Below are 17,315 nucleotides of genomic sequence, written 5' to 3'. Positions count from 1 at the left end.
AGGTTTTGTAACACTCCAGTGGCCTGGATCCAAGGGATGGGGGGGGTCACAACTGTCTACAGAGAATCCTTCTCCCCTGTCAGGTATGTTGTCCCTAGCAAATCCAGCTTTGAGCGTGTGTGCCTAGTGTTAGGTCAAAAAGAGTGAGGATTTTGTAGGTGTACCATCCACCTGCTATGGAACTTTCTCCCTCCTTGAGCTGGTACTGGTGTTGGTGTTGCAGTTTCAGGCTGGCTGTCCTGGATGACTTCAACATGCACACCAACGCTGGGCTCACAGGTCCAACTCAGGACTTCATGGCTGTCGTGACCACCTTGGGGCTGTCTCTAAAATCATCTGGACCAATGCATGTGGCAGGACACACATTTGATCTGGTGTTTTGTTCAAGGCAGGAAGAGGGTGATCTGACGATGGAGAAGTTCATAGCCACTCCACTGTCATGGACATACTACCTGACAAGTTTTGGCTTTGTGCCCCCAGTAACTGTTGCAGGGGTGGAGGGCCAATTAAGATGGTCCACCCTCTGAGACTTACTGATCCATATTGTTTCCTGAATGCTCTGGGGGAAGATCCCAGCATGGCTGGGTATAGTGTTAAAGCCCTGGCTAATCTTTGGAATATGGAGGTGACTCAGGTGGTGGAGACTATCGTTCCAAATGCCCTCTCTCACTGGGGAGGGCTTGTAATGTTCCTTGGTTTACTCAAAACTTGGCCCTGATGAAATGTCAGGAATGATAGCCTGTTCTGGATGTGGTTGTTTTGACCCTGAAGGAGCATTTATTATTATTTTATTTCTTTATTATTAAATTTATATCCCACCCTTTCTCCCAGTAGCAGTCCAGGGCGACATGTCCCCAGCCTGGAAGTACTCCTTGATCCAACACTGTCACTGTCCAGGTGGCTTCAGTGGCTAGGAATGCCTTTTTCCAGCTCTGGCTTGTTCACCAACTTCAGCCCTTTTTGGACAAAGAAGACTGGACAACGGTGTTCCATTCTCTGTTAACTTCCAGACTGGATTATTGCAATGCACTCAATGTGGGACTGGCCTTGAAGATGTCTAGGAAATTTCAACTGTTCCAAAATGCAGCAGCCAGATTACTATCTGGGGTTCCCTTTAGAACTCATATAACCCTTGTTTTAAGACAGCTTCATTGGTTGCCAGTTCATTTCGGGACCTAGTTAACATTCAAAGTCCTAAAAGACTTAGGTCCAAAATATCCAAAAGACTGCCTCCTTCCCTACAGACCCTCTTGGGTGTTAAGATCAGCAGAGGGGGCCCTTTTGGTAGTTCTGATGGAGGACCCCTTAAGCACCCTGGCCCCAAGCAATTTGGGCCCTTGAAAAATGATGAAGGAAAAATGGATTTCTTTCCCTCATTCACGCACAACAGGCATTAAAGCAGGCCTGTGTGTGTAGATAAAGCAGGAAAAGGTCAAGCTCACCTTGCTGCAAATCCTGAGCTCTTTTCTGTGCCAAAATTGGCTAATGCATGACCGCAGATCATTAATTTGGTATTGTTTTACAATCTCTTGATTAATATACTTTTCACTATTTGATCCTGGGAAAGAGGTCTTCTGATCTCGTATACTACAGAGCAATGGCCTCAGCTAAGGGACATCTTCATAGTGAAATCAAGGAGAGCTTGATACTGATTTTTTTTTTTTATAATAGCATGACCTGTATAATTTAATTTCATAAATATAAGTGTGAGGAGTTCTGAGGTGGGCTACCTCCTCCAACCCTCTGTGTTTGATAGAGAGTGGCTGGCTCAGAGTTACCCCTTTTTCTTTACTGTGTTCTCTAATCATCCTTTATATTGTGTGGCTTTCAGCTATAGTATGGTGATTTAAAATTAATCTTTCTCTATAATTACAAGTGGAATTTCACATAGAATTTCCAGTCACTTTAAGTGAACTGAACTTGGCCTTACATCATGGTATTATCAAAAGAACATGTTGTAACATTCTAGAGATGTTCTTCACCAGCTTGACTGATCAGGAGCCATGACAGAATGGAATGTATAGTACAAAATCATCAGTAACTATGACAGTAGAATAGGGGTAATATCAGTCAAGGGTGTCCACTTGACATCAATCTAAGAAGACATGAACACAATGAGATGGGAGGTATCTGTAAAACTATGAATATCCATGAATTTATTAAAATAGAGCTATCTGGTTTGTTGGAAATATTTCAAGAGGGAAGAACTGTTACAAAGAACTTAAAGGATTGGTTAATTACTGTCACATGCTGTAATTTTAAGGTATAAAAGATGTGTGCAAACCATATCTCATTGCAGTCCTCTCCAGATTTTCTGGAGAACTGACCCTGAATATGCTTGTAGAAAGAAAGGCCTACCTTTTTGCTTTAAGCCTGTGTCTTCCAATTTTATTCAAGGACCCCCAGCAAAAGATCCCAAGGAGAAAAATTCTCCAACAGTTCTACCACCCTTGGAAGTTCAGGGGCGGTGGCCTAGAAGAGAGGGCATCCTCTGTGGCAGCCTCTAAGCTGTGGAACTCCCTCCCCACCAAGGTGCGTCTGGCAACTTCATTGCACAACTTTTGGCAAATACTGAAGACACACCTCTTTACCCTGGCCTTTGACATCTGAGATGTATTTTTTTAGGACCCACCCTATTTTCTTTGATGTTCTTTAGGTTGTTTTTAACTGTTTTTAATTATGTGTTTTTAAATGGTTGTAACCAGCTCTTAGACCTTTGGGTGAATGGTGAGTAATAAATGCTGTTGTTGTTTTTGATGATAATGATGATAATAATAATAATAGAGATGATGGAGAAAAACTCAATCTGATTCTGACTGAACACAGGGTAGAGCTCATTTTTGAGCCTATCATGTGGCAGTTAATGCCTCTCTGCGAGAAGGGGTGGTCCCTGACTGCCTGAAAGAGATGGTAGTGAGACCAGTCCTGAAGAGACCCTTCCTGGACCCAGAAAATCTTAATAACTATAGGCCAGTGGCAAATGTTCCATTTCTGGGCAAGGTCCTTGAACAAGTGGTGGCAGACCAGCTCCAGACACTTTTGGATGAGACCGATTATCTGGATCCATTTCAGTTGGGTTTCAGGCCTGATTTTGGCATGGAAACAGCCTTTGTCGCCCTGTATGATGACCTTTGTTGGGAGAGAGACAGGGGGAGTGTGACTGTTGATTCTCCTTGATCTCTCAGCGGCTTTTGATATCATCAACCATGATATCCTTCTGGGAAGACTGGCTGAGTTGGGAGTGGGAGGGACTGCATGATGGTGGTTCCGCTCCTACTTGGTGGGTCAGCTCCAGAAGGTGGTGCTTGGGGAACATTGATCGGTACCCTGGACTCTCCAGTATGGGGTTCTGCAGGGGTCTGTTCTGTCCCACGTGCTGTTCAACATCTACATGAAACCGTTGGGTGCGGTCATCTGGAGCTTTGGAGTGCATTGTCATCAGTATGCTGATGACATGCAGCTCTATTTCTCCTTTTCATCTTCTTCAGGTGAGGCTGTCAATGTGCTGAACCTGTGCCTGGCTGCGACAATGGACTGGATGAGGGCTAATAAACTGAGGCTCAATCCAGACAAGACTGAGATGCTGCTAGTGGGTGGTTCTTCTGACCGGATGGTGGATGTCCAACCTACCCTGGATGGGGTTGCACTCCCCCTGAAGGAGCAGGTTTGTAGCTTGGGGGTTCTCCTAGAACCATCTCTGCCACTTGAGGCTCAGGTAGCCTCAGTGACATGGAGTGCCTTCTACCAACTTTGGTTGGTGGCCCAGTTACGCCCCTATCTGGACAGGGATAACCTGGCTTCAGTTGTCCATGCTCTGGTAACCTCCAAGTTAGATTACTGCAGTGCACTCTACATGGGGCTGCCTTTGAAGATGGTTCGGAAGCTGCAGCTTGTGCAAAATGCAGTGGCCAGATTGGTTTGAACAAATAAACCGATTCTGGCCCGCTTGCATTGGCTGCCTGTATGTTTCCGAGCTTGATTCAAGGTGCTGGTTTTAACCTATAAAGCCTTACATGGCTTAGGACCACAATACCTCATGGAATGCTTCTTCCGACATGAACCCACCCGTACAATATGCTCAACTAACATTTGAAGGAAGGGATTCTGAGGAACTGAGACAAATAGTGGTAACGAGAGAGGAAGTTCTAAGCTTAATGGACAATATAAAAACTGACAAATCACCGGCCCCGGATGGCATCCACCCGAGAGTTCTCAAAGAACTCAAATGTGAAATTACTGATCTGCTAACTAAAATATGTAACTTGTCCCTCGGGTCCTCCTCCGTGCCTGAGGACTGGAAAGTGGCAAATGTAACGCCAATCTTCAAAAAGGGATGCAGGGGGGAACCCGGAAATTACAGGCCAGTTAGCTTAACTTCTGTCCCTGGAAAACTGGTAGAAAGTATGATTAAAGCTAGATTAACTAAGCACATAGAAGAACAAGCCTTGCTGAAGCAGAGCCAGCATGGCTTCTGCAAGGGAATGTCCTGTCTCAGTAACCTATTAGAATTATTTGAGAGTGTCAACAAGCATATAGATAGAGGTGATCCAGTGGACATAGTGTACTCTGACTTTCAAAAAGCGTTTGACAAGGTACCTCACCAAAGGCTTCTGAGGAAGTTTAGCAGTCATGGAATAAGAGGAGAGGTCCTCTTGTGGATAAGGAATTGGTTAAGAAGCAGAAAGCAGAGAGTAGGAATAAACGGACAGTTCTCCCAATGGAGGGCTGTAAAAAGTGGAGTCCCTCAAGGATCGGTATTGGGACCTGTACTTTTCAACTTGTTCATTAATGACCTAGAATTAGGAGTGAGCAGTGAAGTGGCCAAGTTTGCTGACAACACTAAATTGTTCAGGGTTGTTAAAACAAAAAGGGATTGCGAAGAGCTCCAAAAAGACCTCTCCAAACTGAGTGAATGGGCGGAAAAATGGCAAATGCAATTCAATATAAACAAGTGTAAAATTATGCATATTGGAGCAAAAAATCTGAATTTCACATATACACTCATGGGGTCTGAACTGGCGGTGACCAACCAGGAGAGAGACCTCGGGGTTGTAGTGGACAGCACGATGGAAATGTCGACCCAGTGTGCAGCAGCTGTGAAAAAGGCAAATTCCATGCTAGCAATAATTAGGAAAGGTATTGAAAATAAAACAGCCGATATCATAATGCCGTTGTATAAATCTATGGTGTGGCCGCATTTGGAATACTGTGTACAGTTCTAGTCGCCTCATCGCAAAAAGGATATTATAGAGTTGGAAAAGGTTCAGAAGAGGGCAACCAGAATGATCAAGGGGATGGAGCGACTCCCTTACAAGGAAAGGTTGCAGCATTTGGGGCTTTTTAGTTTAGAGAAAAGGCGGGTCAGAGGAGACATGATAGAAGTGTATAAAATTATGCATGGCATTGAGAAAGTGGATAGAGAAAAGTTCTTTTCTCTCTCTCATAATACTAGAACTCGTGGACATTCAAAGAAGCTGAATGTTGGAAGATTCAGGACAGACAAAAGGAAGTACTTCTTTACTCAGAGCATAGTTAAACTATGGAATTTGCTCCCACAAGATGCAGTAATGGCCACCAGCTTGGATGGCTTTAAAAGAAGATTAGACAAATTCATGGAGGACAGGGCTATCAATGGCTACTAGCCATGATGGCTGTGCTGTGCCACCCTAGTCAGAGGCAGCATGCTTCTGAAAACCAGTTGCCAGAAGCCTCAGGAGGGGAGAGTGTTCTTGCACTCGGGTCCTACTTGCGGGCTTCCCCCAGGCACCTGGTTGGCCACTGTGAGAACAGGATGCTGGACTAGATGGGCCACTGGCCTGATCCAGCAGGCTCTTCTTATGTTCTTATGTTCTTATGTTTAACATCCAAGGACCTCCTTTGGGTGCCTACTCCGAGGGAAGCTGGGAGTCTGGCAATAAGGGAGAGGGCCTTCTCAGTGGTGGCTCCCAAATTATAGAATGATCTTTTTGATGAGGTGCGCCTGGCACCAACACTGTTACCTTTTCGGCACCAGGTCAAGACTTTCCTCTTCTCCCAGGCATTTCAGCATGTGTTTTTAAATTGCTTTTTTAAAAAATGTGTTTTTAAATTTGTATATTTGTTTTTAATGTTTTTAATTGTAAACCATCCAGAGAGCTTCAGCTATGGGGCAGTATACAAATGCAATAAATAAATAAATAAATAAATTTGCATGGTTCACATGATGTTATCAGCAAACAGAAGCTATCACAGTTTTCCCCCTGTAAACCCGTACTAACCCAATCCACTGATAATACAAAAAGGGAATTTCCTCTTTCAATAAGCCTTTTAAGTTGAGACCTATCCCAGTCTGCATCTGTGTTAGAATTGCTTTTAATATGTTTTAAATATGTTTTTAATGCTTCTTTAAAAAAAGATGTTGTTAAAGCTTTTTAAAAATATTTTTAACATTGTTTTGTTTTAATGTATTTTAAGGTCTTTTTATGATGTTTTAAAGTGTTTTTAGCATTTCTGTTTGCCGGCCTAGGCTTCTGCTGGGAGGAAAGGCGAGATATAAATCAAATAATAAATAAATATAAATAAATAAATAAATAAAAGGGAACAAATAATGTCTTCAATCCGTTTCTCTAGTGCTTGCAGACACTTTGCCCCTATGCTTTTAAGTGGATGTGTCGATCATTCTCCTCTCCACACCCACTATCTCCTCCCTTCATTCATTTTATTTCATGTAGGCTAAAAAAAGCTTCCAGCTGCTCTGCTCCATTCTGCTGGCCTTTTTTATGTTGCTGCAAATGGTACCTTTATTTTATTTCCCCCCCAACTTGTGTGAAAAAGCATAAAACTGCTCACATAAAGATTTGTATTTCAGCTGTATCCTACCAGGGAAAGCACATATTCACACTTCCAGGGATTTTTTTTAAAAAAGGAACCCACCACAGCATGCTCGGTTGCCAAGCAACCAGGGGGAGTAGAAATGTTAGAGGGCATGGTCATTAGGAGACTGTGTGATTGATCAGTGTGAATAGAAAACACCATGTTTGCTGCTGGCATTGAACCCTTACTGTGGATGATGCAAATAGAAAATGAAGGTAAAAACCGTATCTTTAGTACAAAGTAATGCTCCCATGTGGATAAGCCCCTGGTTCCAGAAAAACATTGGGAGGGACTGAAGGTGTAGCCTGAAACTGATTTTATTTTTCTCCCTTTTTAGTATTACCTCTTTCATCCCCTTTTAATATCACTCCCTTTGAATTGTTAACTGTATTTTATATATTTTTATCTATTTTAATGATTTTGTGTTTTTATTTACTGTGTATGATGTCATTGTGAGCCACTCTGAGTGCCCTGCTGTAGGGTAGAAGGGCAAGATAGAAATAAGTTAAATAAATAATTTTGTGAAATTCAATGTTACCAATGCTTGTATCAGTATAGGTGCCAGTTTATATTGTCATTAAAGGCAGTTTGACATAAAAATGCATTACCCTTTAAGGAAATTCAGCTGATTCAAGATTTCAAATGTATTTCAAATTATTAATTACTTAGATAATTTTAAGGAAAATCTAAATAGTGGAGCTCCTGAAAGGGAAATATATCAGAAACATGTTTGTGTATGCCCACACACCTCTGGACCATAGACCATAATAAAATACATAGACATATTATTTAGTATTATCTTCTTATTAGCTGAGCCCTATTGTTCAGCTCAGGTCTCAACAATATAATGTAACATTTGGGAGCAAAAATGCAACCTAGCAACCCAAAGCTGGAGGCCAAAATAGAAAAGACCTCAACAACTACTAGGTATTTTCCTTTTGCGCTCAGATAGGTTGGAATAAAGGATAACCATACACTGCAGAAGACCAACATGCTGAAAGTGATAAACTTAGCTTCATTGAAACTGTCCGGTAACTTCCTGACAAAGAAAGCCACAGTGAAACTGCTGAAGGCCAGGAAACCCAGATAGCCCAGGACACAGTAAAACATATTCACAGATCCCTCATTACATTCAACTATAATTTCTTCAGTCACTGAGAACATGTCAGTATCAGGGAATGGGGGAGAGCTTGCCAACCAAACCATGCAGATACCTACTTGAATGAGGGAACAGGCAAGAACAATTGACTTGGCCAGCCTTTTCCCAACCCACTTCCTCATCCTGCTTCCTGGTTTGGTGGCCATGAAAGCCAAAAACACCATGATGGTCTTTGCCAACACAGAAGAAACAGCCACTGAGAAGATGATGCTGAAAGCAGTTTGTTGGAGGAGACATGTCACCTTCTGAGGCTGGCCAATGAATAGCAATGCACAAGAGAAGCAGAGGAAGAGGGAGATAAGGAGAGTGTAGGTGAGGTTCCGGTTGTTGGCTTTGACAATGGGAGTGTTGTGGTGCTTCATAAATGTCCCTAGCACCAGAGTTGTGATTACAGAAGAGGAAAGGGCAAAGAAGGTTAAGCTGATGCCCAAAGGTTCTTTATACGATAAGAATGTTAGAGCTTTGGGTACGCAAAAATTATGCTTTTTGTTTGGATAGGCATTTTCCATGCAGCTATAACAGTCGTGCATGTCTGTAAATGGAAAGAAAGAAAGAAAATGATGTCTCCATGTCATTGCCACAATATTAGCAATATGTTATAACTGTTCCTCTCAGAAACATTTAACTTCATTATTTATTAAAGTATTTCTACCATGTCTTCCTATTTAAAATGTGTAAGATTGCTTACTACTAGAGACAAAGTGACCATTAATGTCTGGCCCATTTCCATAGCCAACCTGATTATAAGATGGGGGGCTCTCAGCATTAGAGATCTTGCTACCCCTTTAGGTGTGTAGGTGTATCCCAGAAAGCCATAGCCTTGGGATCTAGTACACAGAACAGGGCAAGCTCCTGTGTCTTTCCAGTTCCCAGCTTCAGTTCAGACTAACCCAAAATCTATCTCCTGCCCCAGCCAGATGAGGGGGGAAGGCTATCTTAATTCCTTCTCTTTGCCACATCTTTAGACATGTAGATTGGGTAATTGACATACCCTTTAACCCAACAAAGAAATTGGCTTGACCAGCACAGCAGGTTTCTCTGCTACAATCCCATCTATACAGATTTAAAATCACAGTCTGGAAGGGGATCCAAAGACATCATTCATACAAGCCCCCCAATCTTATAACACTACTGGTACCTGGAAGACCAGGGTTCAAATCCCTGCTCTATGATGAAGATTATGACAAGTCACTGCCTTTCAGGCTAAACTACCTCAGAGGGTTGTTGTGAGGATAAAATCAGGAAGGAGAGAACTGTCTCTATGCCACCTTGAGCTCCTTGGAGGAAAGATGGGATATAAACGTAAAAATAAATAATAATAAAAAGCAGGGATGGGATGAAATCCACCCTATCCCATTTCCATGTGGATTTTAAAGGGATATGATTTAAAATCTGCACAAATGTAAAAACAAATGATTAAAAATCAGGAGTTGTTCCAATGGCTTCAGTGCTGCACCACCTCTGCCCCCATTTTTAAAACTCCAGCCTCCTGAAGTCTTCCAGCCGCCCATGTCTCATGCTTTGATCAGAGCAGAGGGTCAAGTCCCCCTGGGAGTGACAGGGCTTGATGATGTTCGCTCACTCTCATAAGGAATTATATGGCTGCCCCACAAGTTCTGTTTGTTTTACCACTTAATTGAAAGCCTTCTTCAATGGGTTAATGAGAATACCATTACTAAACTCTTACTCATCCAGCTAATTTGCACAATGGACTGAGGGGAAAGGTCAGGAGAGATAAGGAAGTCAGAAATCTATGTCAGTGCACTCAAAATTAGCCAGCAATCAACCAGAAAAGTCCTGATCAAATATATGACCCTCACAGAGATCAGAGTAACCGGTAATATGTACTTACCTACAAAATATTTCATTATTCTTCAAACACTGAAGAAAAACATGCCCAACATATTCATGATTTTAGAAGCCCGTCCCTCAGTGATCTCACTAGTCTGATTTGGCAAACCTGGGCATTGTAATTCTTACCTTCCTGATCTGAAATCTTCCCTTCTGGACATGGGATGCATTCATAGCAACAAAATGGCTCCCCCTCCTTCACTTTTTTGCTAGAACCAGGGCAGCAACTCTCACTGCAAACAGATAAAGGTTGTACCTAATCCATAAATGAAAAGAACAAAAAGAATATTGAGCTTGAGATCCCTAAGGTCTGGGGACTTTTTGTTTTTACTTAAGAAAATAAGGGAGCCATTACCTTGTGGTTTGATAATATACCACCATGCTGATATTGGTAAGGATAAAATCATGTAACCAAAGCCTATTTCACATGCGGTTATGACTTTGTCATTTCAATGGGAGATGAAGGCTACATTAGGGTGGAAACAGCAATGACACCTGAAAAAAGTTTGGGGGGGCACAGAAGGGGCAAAATATATTTCTAGGTGGGTGAAATATACTAGGTGGGGGGGCGAATTCCTTGTTGGGAGGGTGTTTGCCCCCTTTTGGTATCATCCCTGGGTGGAAATGACCTATATGTTTGGTTCCATCTAGTTTGAGCCTTTCATATGTTATTATGGCTATGTTGTATGAAACCACGGGGAACGTACTGATCAAAATTTCAGATATCTTTCAGTATATTCCCAGAAGACCCGTGATATGCCTAATGCTACTGCTATATTCAGTTTTGAAGTTGGTGCTTACCTGGTTAAACCAGCTGTGCCAGGTAATGGCATTCTCATTGATGGTGAATGCTTGGCCTGGAGGAGCCTGGGGATCAATTCTCCCAACTTTTACTTTATGAAATGATTGGTTGGAGGAAATGATCAAGTTTATAACATCAAATCCAGCAATTATTTTCCTATTTTGGTCAAAAGAAACCTTGTCCCCAGCATTGTTGTTAAATGAAACACTTCTCAGAAAATGATGGAGCTAGATCAAAAGGAAAAAAAGCTGCATTTATATAGTAGTGTGTAAAATGTTGAGAAATTCAAACCAAAAACAGGATAAAGCCATTTTTAGTTTTGGGACTAGGGAAAGTTGACCAAAAAAATGGTCACCAGTCAGACACTGCACAAATCAGAAAATGAATATACATTATATGCTGTACTTACAGTAGGTTTATAAAACAAAAAGACAGAATGAGGGAAGGCTGACTGAAGTATGGGCTATTCTTTCATTTCTAGGCAGTGGGCACAGAAAGGAAGCTGAAAATGTGATCTCAGGTAGAGTTCTATAGACAAATTAGTCTCTCATGCTATGATCAAAATATAGTGCCTAGCCACATGAGGCTGTCTGGCACATTACCTGCCAAAATGGTTCATTCTGAAGCTTTAGTCCTCTTCCGATTCCTTCTGTGCTTTGTTTGAGTGTTGATGAGGACATGGCTTGCAAAGCATGGGCCACTGCGTGAACTGCATTATAGATGCTGTAACTGTGGCCAGTCATACTCATTTCAAAAAGGGGGAGAGGAAGGTTGTCCAGATTCTCTTCCCCTGTGCAAATACTCCCACCCACTTTGTTCACAACTGTATTTAGAAATACACAGCTGAATACAGCTTCCCAGAATGTCTTTATAAAATCATCTTCTATTGTGTTTGAAGGTCTTCTGCTGTCAACAAACTGGTGGAATCCTGGTAAATAATTGAACTGAAATCTGAAGATGACAGCACCATGGAATACTTTGGCATCCCAAGTCCTTTGATAGTCAAATGAATTAATCTCCACCTGGGCTGTTGCTATCCACACTTTCCCCTCTGGTTTATTTTCCACAGATAAAAATGGAAACCATCTAAAAAATGACATGGAATAAGATTCTCCAGAGACCAATAATACATTGGCTTTGCTGCTCCTCATTTTATAATTTATTTTTACCCCCTGTTCCACTATGTCCATAAATTCAGAGACAAAAGTTAGTGTCAGAATTCTTTCTATGAAGGCGAAACAGACACCATGATGGTAGAACAGTGGAAGCACAGTTTGCAGAAATCTTTCTCCATTGTCATTATTCATAATAATAACCCCAATCCATGTCCACCTGAAATGTAGAAGCAGAGATAGAATCCCCTCATATTGAAGGGTTTCTTTGGGGACCATCTGGTAGAAGGAAAGTCCTGGAGTTTTATCAATCATCACTGGAGCAGGGCTATATATTAACTAAAGATAAAGGAGGAGATGGGAGTGAAAATTATAATAATTACATATCACTTATGTGCTTTCAAAGTAATTGATGTGCAGAGAAGAAGATGCTCTTTTGTTAGTTCTCCCAACCTTAAAATTGTGTGGAATGGTGGCCTGGGAGAGGGCTTTCTCTCTGGCAACCACTAAAGTGTGGAACTCCCTGCACAGATGTGCATCTAGCATCTTCATGGCACAGCTTCTACTGTATTCTGTAGACACAGCTCTTTACCCAGTGCTTTGACAGGTAAGATTTGCCAGTTTTGCATGACCCACCTCGGTTGCTTTGTATAACTAGCACTGTGTTGCTTTTGTTTGCAATTGTTTTACCAACTATTTACCAATGATTTTACATATTCGTATTTGTATGATTTTTTTGTCATGGAGATGACAGTAATTATTAAACTATTGCCTTAATATCCCATGCAAGTAAAGTAATGCTCAAGATTTAACAACAAAGGCTCTTCCCATATATGGAGCGAGAAATGCCAGATATCCAAGCTGGATTCAGAAAGGTAAGAGGCACCAGAGATCATATTGCAAACATACGTTGGATAATGGAACGGACTAAAGAATATCAGAAGAAAATCACCCTGTGCTTTATACATTACAGCAAAGCCTTTGTCTGTGTAGATCATGAAAGACTATGGAATGCTTTAAAAGAAATGGGGGTGCCACAGCATCTGATTGTCCTGATGCACAACTCTGGACAAGAGACTACTGTAAGGACAGAATATGGAGATACTGATTGGTTCCCCATTGGAAAGGGTGTGTGACAGGGGTGTATTTTATCACCCTATTTGTTTGATCTACATGCAGAACATATCATATGAAAAGCGGGATTGGACCAAGATAAAGGAGGTGTGAAAATTGGAGGGAGAAATAGATATGCAGACGATACCATACTCTTAGCAGAAACCAGTAATTATTTGAAACAAATGCTGATGAAAGTTAAAGAGGAAAGCACAAAAGCAGGACTACAGCTCAACATCAAGAAGACTAAAGTATTGACATCAGAAGATTTATGTAACTTTAAAGTTGACAATGAGGACATTGAACTTGTCAAGGATTATCAATACCTTGTCACAGTCATTAAACAAAATGGAGACAATAGTCAGGAAATCAGAAGAAGGCTAGGACTGGGGAAGGCAGCTATGAGAGAACTAGAAAAGGTCCTCAAATGCAAAGATGTATGACTGAACACTAAAGTCAGGATCATTCAGACCATGGTATTCCCGATCTCTATGTATGGATGTGAAAGTTGTCCACGAAAAAAGCAGATAAGAGAAAAATCAACTCATTTGAAATGTGGTGTTGGAGGAGAGCTTCGTGCATACCATGGACTGCGAAAAAGACAAATAATTGGGTATTAGAACACATTAAACCAGAACTATCACGAGAAGCTAAAATGATGAAACTGAGGTTATCATACTTTGGACATATAATGAGAAGACATGATTCACTAAAAAAGTCAATAATGCTGGGAAAAACAGAAGGGAGTAGAAAAGGAGGAAGGCCAAACAAGTGATGGATTGATTCCATAACAGAAGCCACAGACCTGAACTTACAAGATCTGAAAATGTGGTTTATGACAATTGCTATTGGAGGTCACTGATTCATAGGGTTGCCATAAGTCGCAATTGACCTGAAGGCATATAACAGTAACAAATTTGTATGATTATATTGTTGTAAACTGCCCAAGGACCTTATGGTGAAGAGTGGGTAAGGAATCTGATTCTAAATAAATAAATTATACCACCAATGCATACAAAATCCCTGTCAAGTCATTGCATTTCTACTTCATTAAGTTCTACACCACAGTCAAACGTATTTCAAAATAAATAGAGTATGCCTGTGTATGATCAGGAAAGTGATCTAATTAGAGCCCAATCCATGGTTCACTTTATCTCTTCAGCTAATACTTAGATAATCCTTTTGAGCAAGGAGTTTGAGAAGAGTAGAGGCCACCCAACCCAGCTTCTGCCCAGATAGGTTGCGTAAGAATAAACTGATCTAAGGTGCCTTGATAGAACTTAAAGAAAAACAGAGAAATATGGTTGACATGGGCATTTTGAGATATGCACCTGCACCTAGAACAGGACTGCTTTTATAGTTAAACAAACTTTAGTTCTCTTTGAGTCTTTTGGTTGGTCTGGCAGATATGCTGTTGCAACTGTTTGAATTTCTTCTATCTGAAACTTTGTGTGTGTGTGGGGGGAGGGGCTGTGCTGTGTGATATCCTGTTTTTAACTTTTCATTGTTTTATTTGTGCCTTAATGTCACCTTAGCTGCCTTGACTGCCATTCATGTGCATCTATCTTTCAAGAAAAGTTAATTCTGTTTGGGCCCTAAGTAATGGGTGCAGATGTTCAGAGTTCTTTTGGAGCCCCAGACCTCCTCTCATCCCCTGACTCTACTCATCGAAAGGGTCTCTTTTTCTATGTATGCTCCCCTCCTATTTTACGTGCCCCTGTATACCTGAAGTACCAGCTATGTTCACTGGTTCTCCAATGGATACTTTCTCCCAAAAATATTCCTTCATGGGGCATTCCTTGGTTCCTGTATACAATCCTCATGACTGTCACTACTGTTGTAAAGGTAAGTTTCCCCAAAACAACCCAAGGGGGGCAAAGCACAGCTCAGTGGGCAGTGCCCCCGTTTGTGCTCCCCCCCCCACCTGGCTACAGGCCTGCTTTCTCTGAGGCCTTTTTAGAGATTATACATATTAAGACAGGTTGGAGAATATGCTTTTAGATATTATAAACACTTTTAGATGACTTTTGTTGTTAAATGATTAAATATTTTAAGAAATGTTTTAGGTTGTATTGTTTTCATATTTTGATGTTTACTGACATAGGCTCCTTTGGCAGGATGGCTGGGGTACAAATTTAATGAATAAGCAAACATTGACTATGAAATGAGCATAATTCCTTCTTCATGGATATGCTATGTTCCATGAATGTGAACAATAGTAAGTTCACATACTCATTAGCCATTCAGCTCACATTACTCTTAACAACCATGTATCATATGCCCAAATACTTCTTACCTGTGGAATTTTGTAGATATCCAAGACAGTGGCCACATGAAGAGAGATATCAGAATCTAATCCCCCAATAACTGCTATCAGATTATTCTGGATGTCACAAATGTAGTTGGGGACAAATCTCTCCGGTTTGGAAATAAGTAGTATAGTGGCATAATAGGTCCTCTGTGCATTGAAATAGCTGTCATAGATACGGAAGCCCAATGTGACATTTGGTAAGAGCTGAGGGTTTTGATTTATCTCCTGTACTGCAAATGCCAAGGCCAGGATGTATTGGTAATTCTTAGGGACCAAACTAGGAAAGAATTGCAACGACAATCAGAAGGATATTTTACCCTTAATAAAATCATTGCCATTCTGTTCTGCATCATCTTGATCAATAGTATTTGTTACAGTATTTATATACCTTAGCCTAAGGTGGAAAAAAATTAAACTATCAGCTATATCAGTGTTTATTTTCAAAATATTGGTTTTGATAATGCACTTAAGAGCAGTGTGTATTACTATTATTGACATGATTCAAAGCACACTGTAATACCTATCTCTTTATATACAGTAGATACAGTAGATACACTCTTTCCATTGATGTTCTAAACTTACACTGCACAATTCATAACATTTACATTCTGCACAATGGTTGTTCATCACTGAATGTCTTATGAAAACTTTCAGAGGAGCACACCTTCACAAGAAAAATAAAAAGACAGAAAAAGAAACCAGAGCATTTTTAATACCATAGATCAGGGATGCGTTGAGATGGTTATGGCAATTCTCACAAATGGAAGGATTTATGCAATGTAAATCTGATGAAACAAATAAGCATGGCTCTACTGGAAGCCAAATATCAGAAATATCAGAAGGAATGGAAGGCGCAATGAACAGTGAGAGAGAATGTATATGATGAAACAGAGGACCCACTCACCTCCTGGGTGAGATGCAGGAGTTGGTAAAGGAAAGAAGAGCTAAAATTCTTCCTACTATGGTTTTCTCCCCTCTGACAACAGGAAGATTCTTCTATAAGCAGTACCTTAACTTCAAAAGAGATGTGACACAGATTCTGATTCCGTGATCAGAATCTCTCCCCCCCACACACTCAAAAACAACAACAACAACAAAAAGGAATCACATATGACAGGACACATTCGGATCCATGATTCCAATATGTCTTCTTCAAATTTAGATAGGGTTAATGGTATTTGGAAAAAAGCTGAACACCCACCTACAGTGTGAATGTCTTACACTGTTTTGCCCTTTGGAATTCTTTCCTGGAGCATTCTCTTAACTGTGTTACCTTTTTTATAGTCCAACAATAGGCCACTTTTAATGAGGCTACAGCTCCTAAAACTGATGACATCAATGAACAAGAAAGGAAATCTGAAGTTAAAATAAAGAGCTCCTTACAAAAGATCTTCAAAGGATGTTGGCGGGGGTTCTTCAGTGAAGGCTATTGAATTGGAGATGATGAAACTCTGAGAAACAATTCCACCAATTACGAGTTTTCCTGACTGACTACACTTTTGAAGTGGAGGGTGGGGAGCATGGATCCTGCATTTAACAGTGTGAGCCTCACATGCCATATGAGGAAGTGTTATTAGCAGGAAGACAGCAAATAACATTATCCTGATCATAACCCTCCACTCTGTATTCAGATTCTTCTGTATTTCCACCTGTATGATTATCATGAGGGTCTCCTGACCTGAATGCTCAGTCAGTATGCTGATATGCCTGACTCATAGTCCAGAATAAATGAAGTAATCAGCCTGGTAGATGCTGCTTGTTCCTAGTCCCTCATCATACCTATGATTGCTAGAGGGTTTATTTATGACATCCTTAGACAATGTTAATAGTTTAGGTAGTGGGAGCGCCAATTCAACAGTGGATTTTTTTTAAAAAAAAATTATAGCCCTTTTGATAAGTACATGGGAATATATTATGAATTCAGATGTGGGAATTCCCTCTGGAATTGCAGAAGTAAACATGTTTGCCACATCTGATTAGAAGTTTTCTTTACAACATACCTTATGCAAACCACATGTTTCAGTTTTTTATGTTTCTTACAAACATTTCCCAACATAAAACCAATGTCACCTTACAATAATTGATTCTGAATTTCAGTGTTTCAAAATAAAATAT

The 17,315-nt window shown here is 40.7% G+C and overlaps 1 protein-coding gene across 1 annotated transcript; it reads right to left on the bottom strand.

Annotated features, from left to right (window-relative positions):
* Window positions 1-420: 420 nt before the first annotated feature.
* Window positions 421-16,456, bottom strand: LOC133367572 (vomeronasal type-2 receptor 26-like). Its single transcript, XM_061591667.1, has 8 exons — window positions 16,422-16,456; window positions 15,186-15,477; window positions 14,059-14,168; window positions 11,267-11,750; window positions 10,664-10,891; window positions 9,992-10,118; window positions 7,674-8,543; window positions 421-494 (listed from the first exon to the last, which is right to left on the bottom strand). Exons 1-8 carry the CDS (start codon window positions 16,454-16,456, stop codon window positions 421-423), a joined length of 2,220 nt encoding a protein of 739 aa, XP_061447651.1.
* Between the last annotated feature and the right edge of the window lie 859 nt (window positions 16,457-17,315).

The sequence above is a fragment of the Rhineura floridana genome, chromosome 11, assembly GCF_030035675.1.
Source record: "Rhineura floridana isolate rRhiFlo1 chromosome 11, rRhiFlo1.hap2, whole genome shotgun sequence".
In the NCBI taxonomy this organism is placed as follows: domain Eukaryota; kingdom Metazoa; phylum Chordata; class Lepidosauria; order Squamata; family Rhineuridae; genus Rhineura; species Rhineura floridana.
This window is presented reverse-complemented; position numbering and strand designations above follow the sequence as displayed.

What these genes read in the sequence shown, in the direction of transcription:
- LOC133367572 (XM_061591667.1), bottom strand. Translation starts at nt 16,456, where the DNA reads ATGCTCCAGGAAAGAATTCCAAAGGGCAAAACAGT. An exon ending in ATTCCAAAGGGCAAAACAGT is followed by an intron (nt 15,478 to 16,421) that starts GTAAGACATTCA and finishes ATTCTTTCCTAG; the next exon opens with TTTGGTCCCTAAGAATTACC. An exon ending in GAAGATTTCAGATCAGGAAG is followed by an intron (nt 8,544 to 9,991) that starts GTAAGAATTACA and finishes TTCCATTTACAG; the next exon opens with ACATGCACGACTGTTATAGC.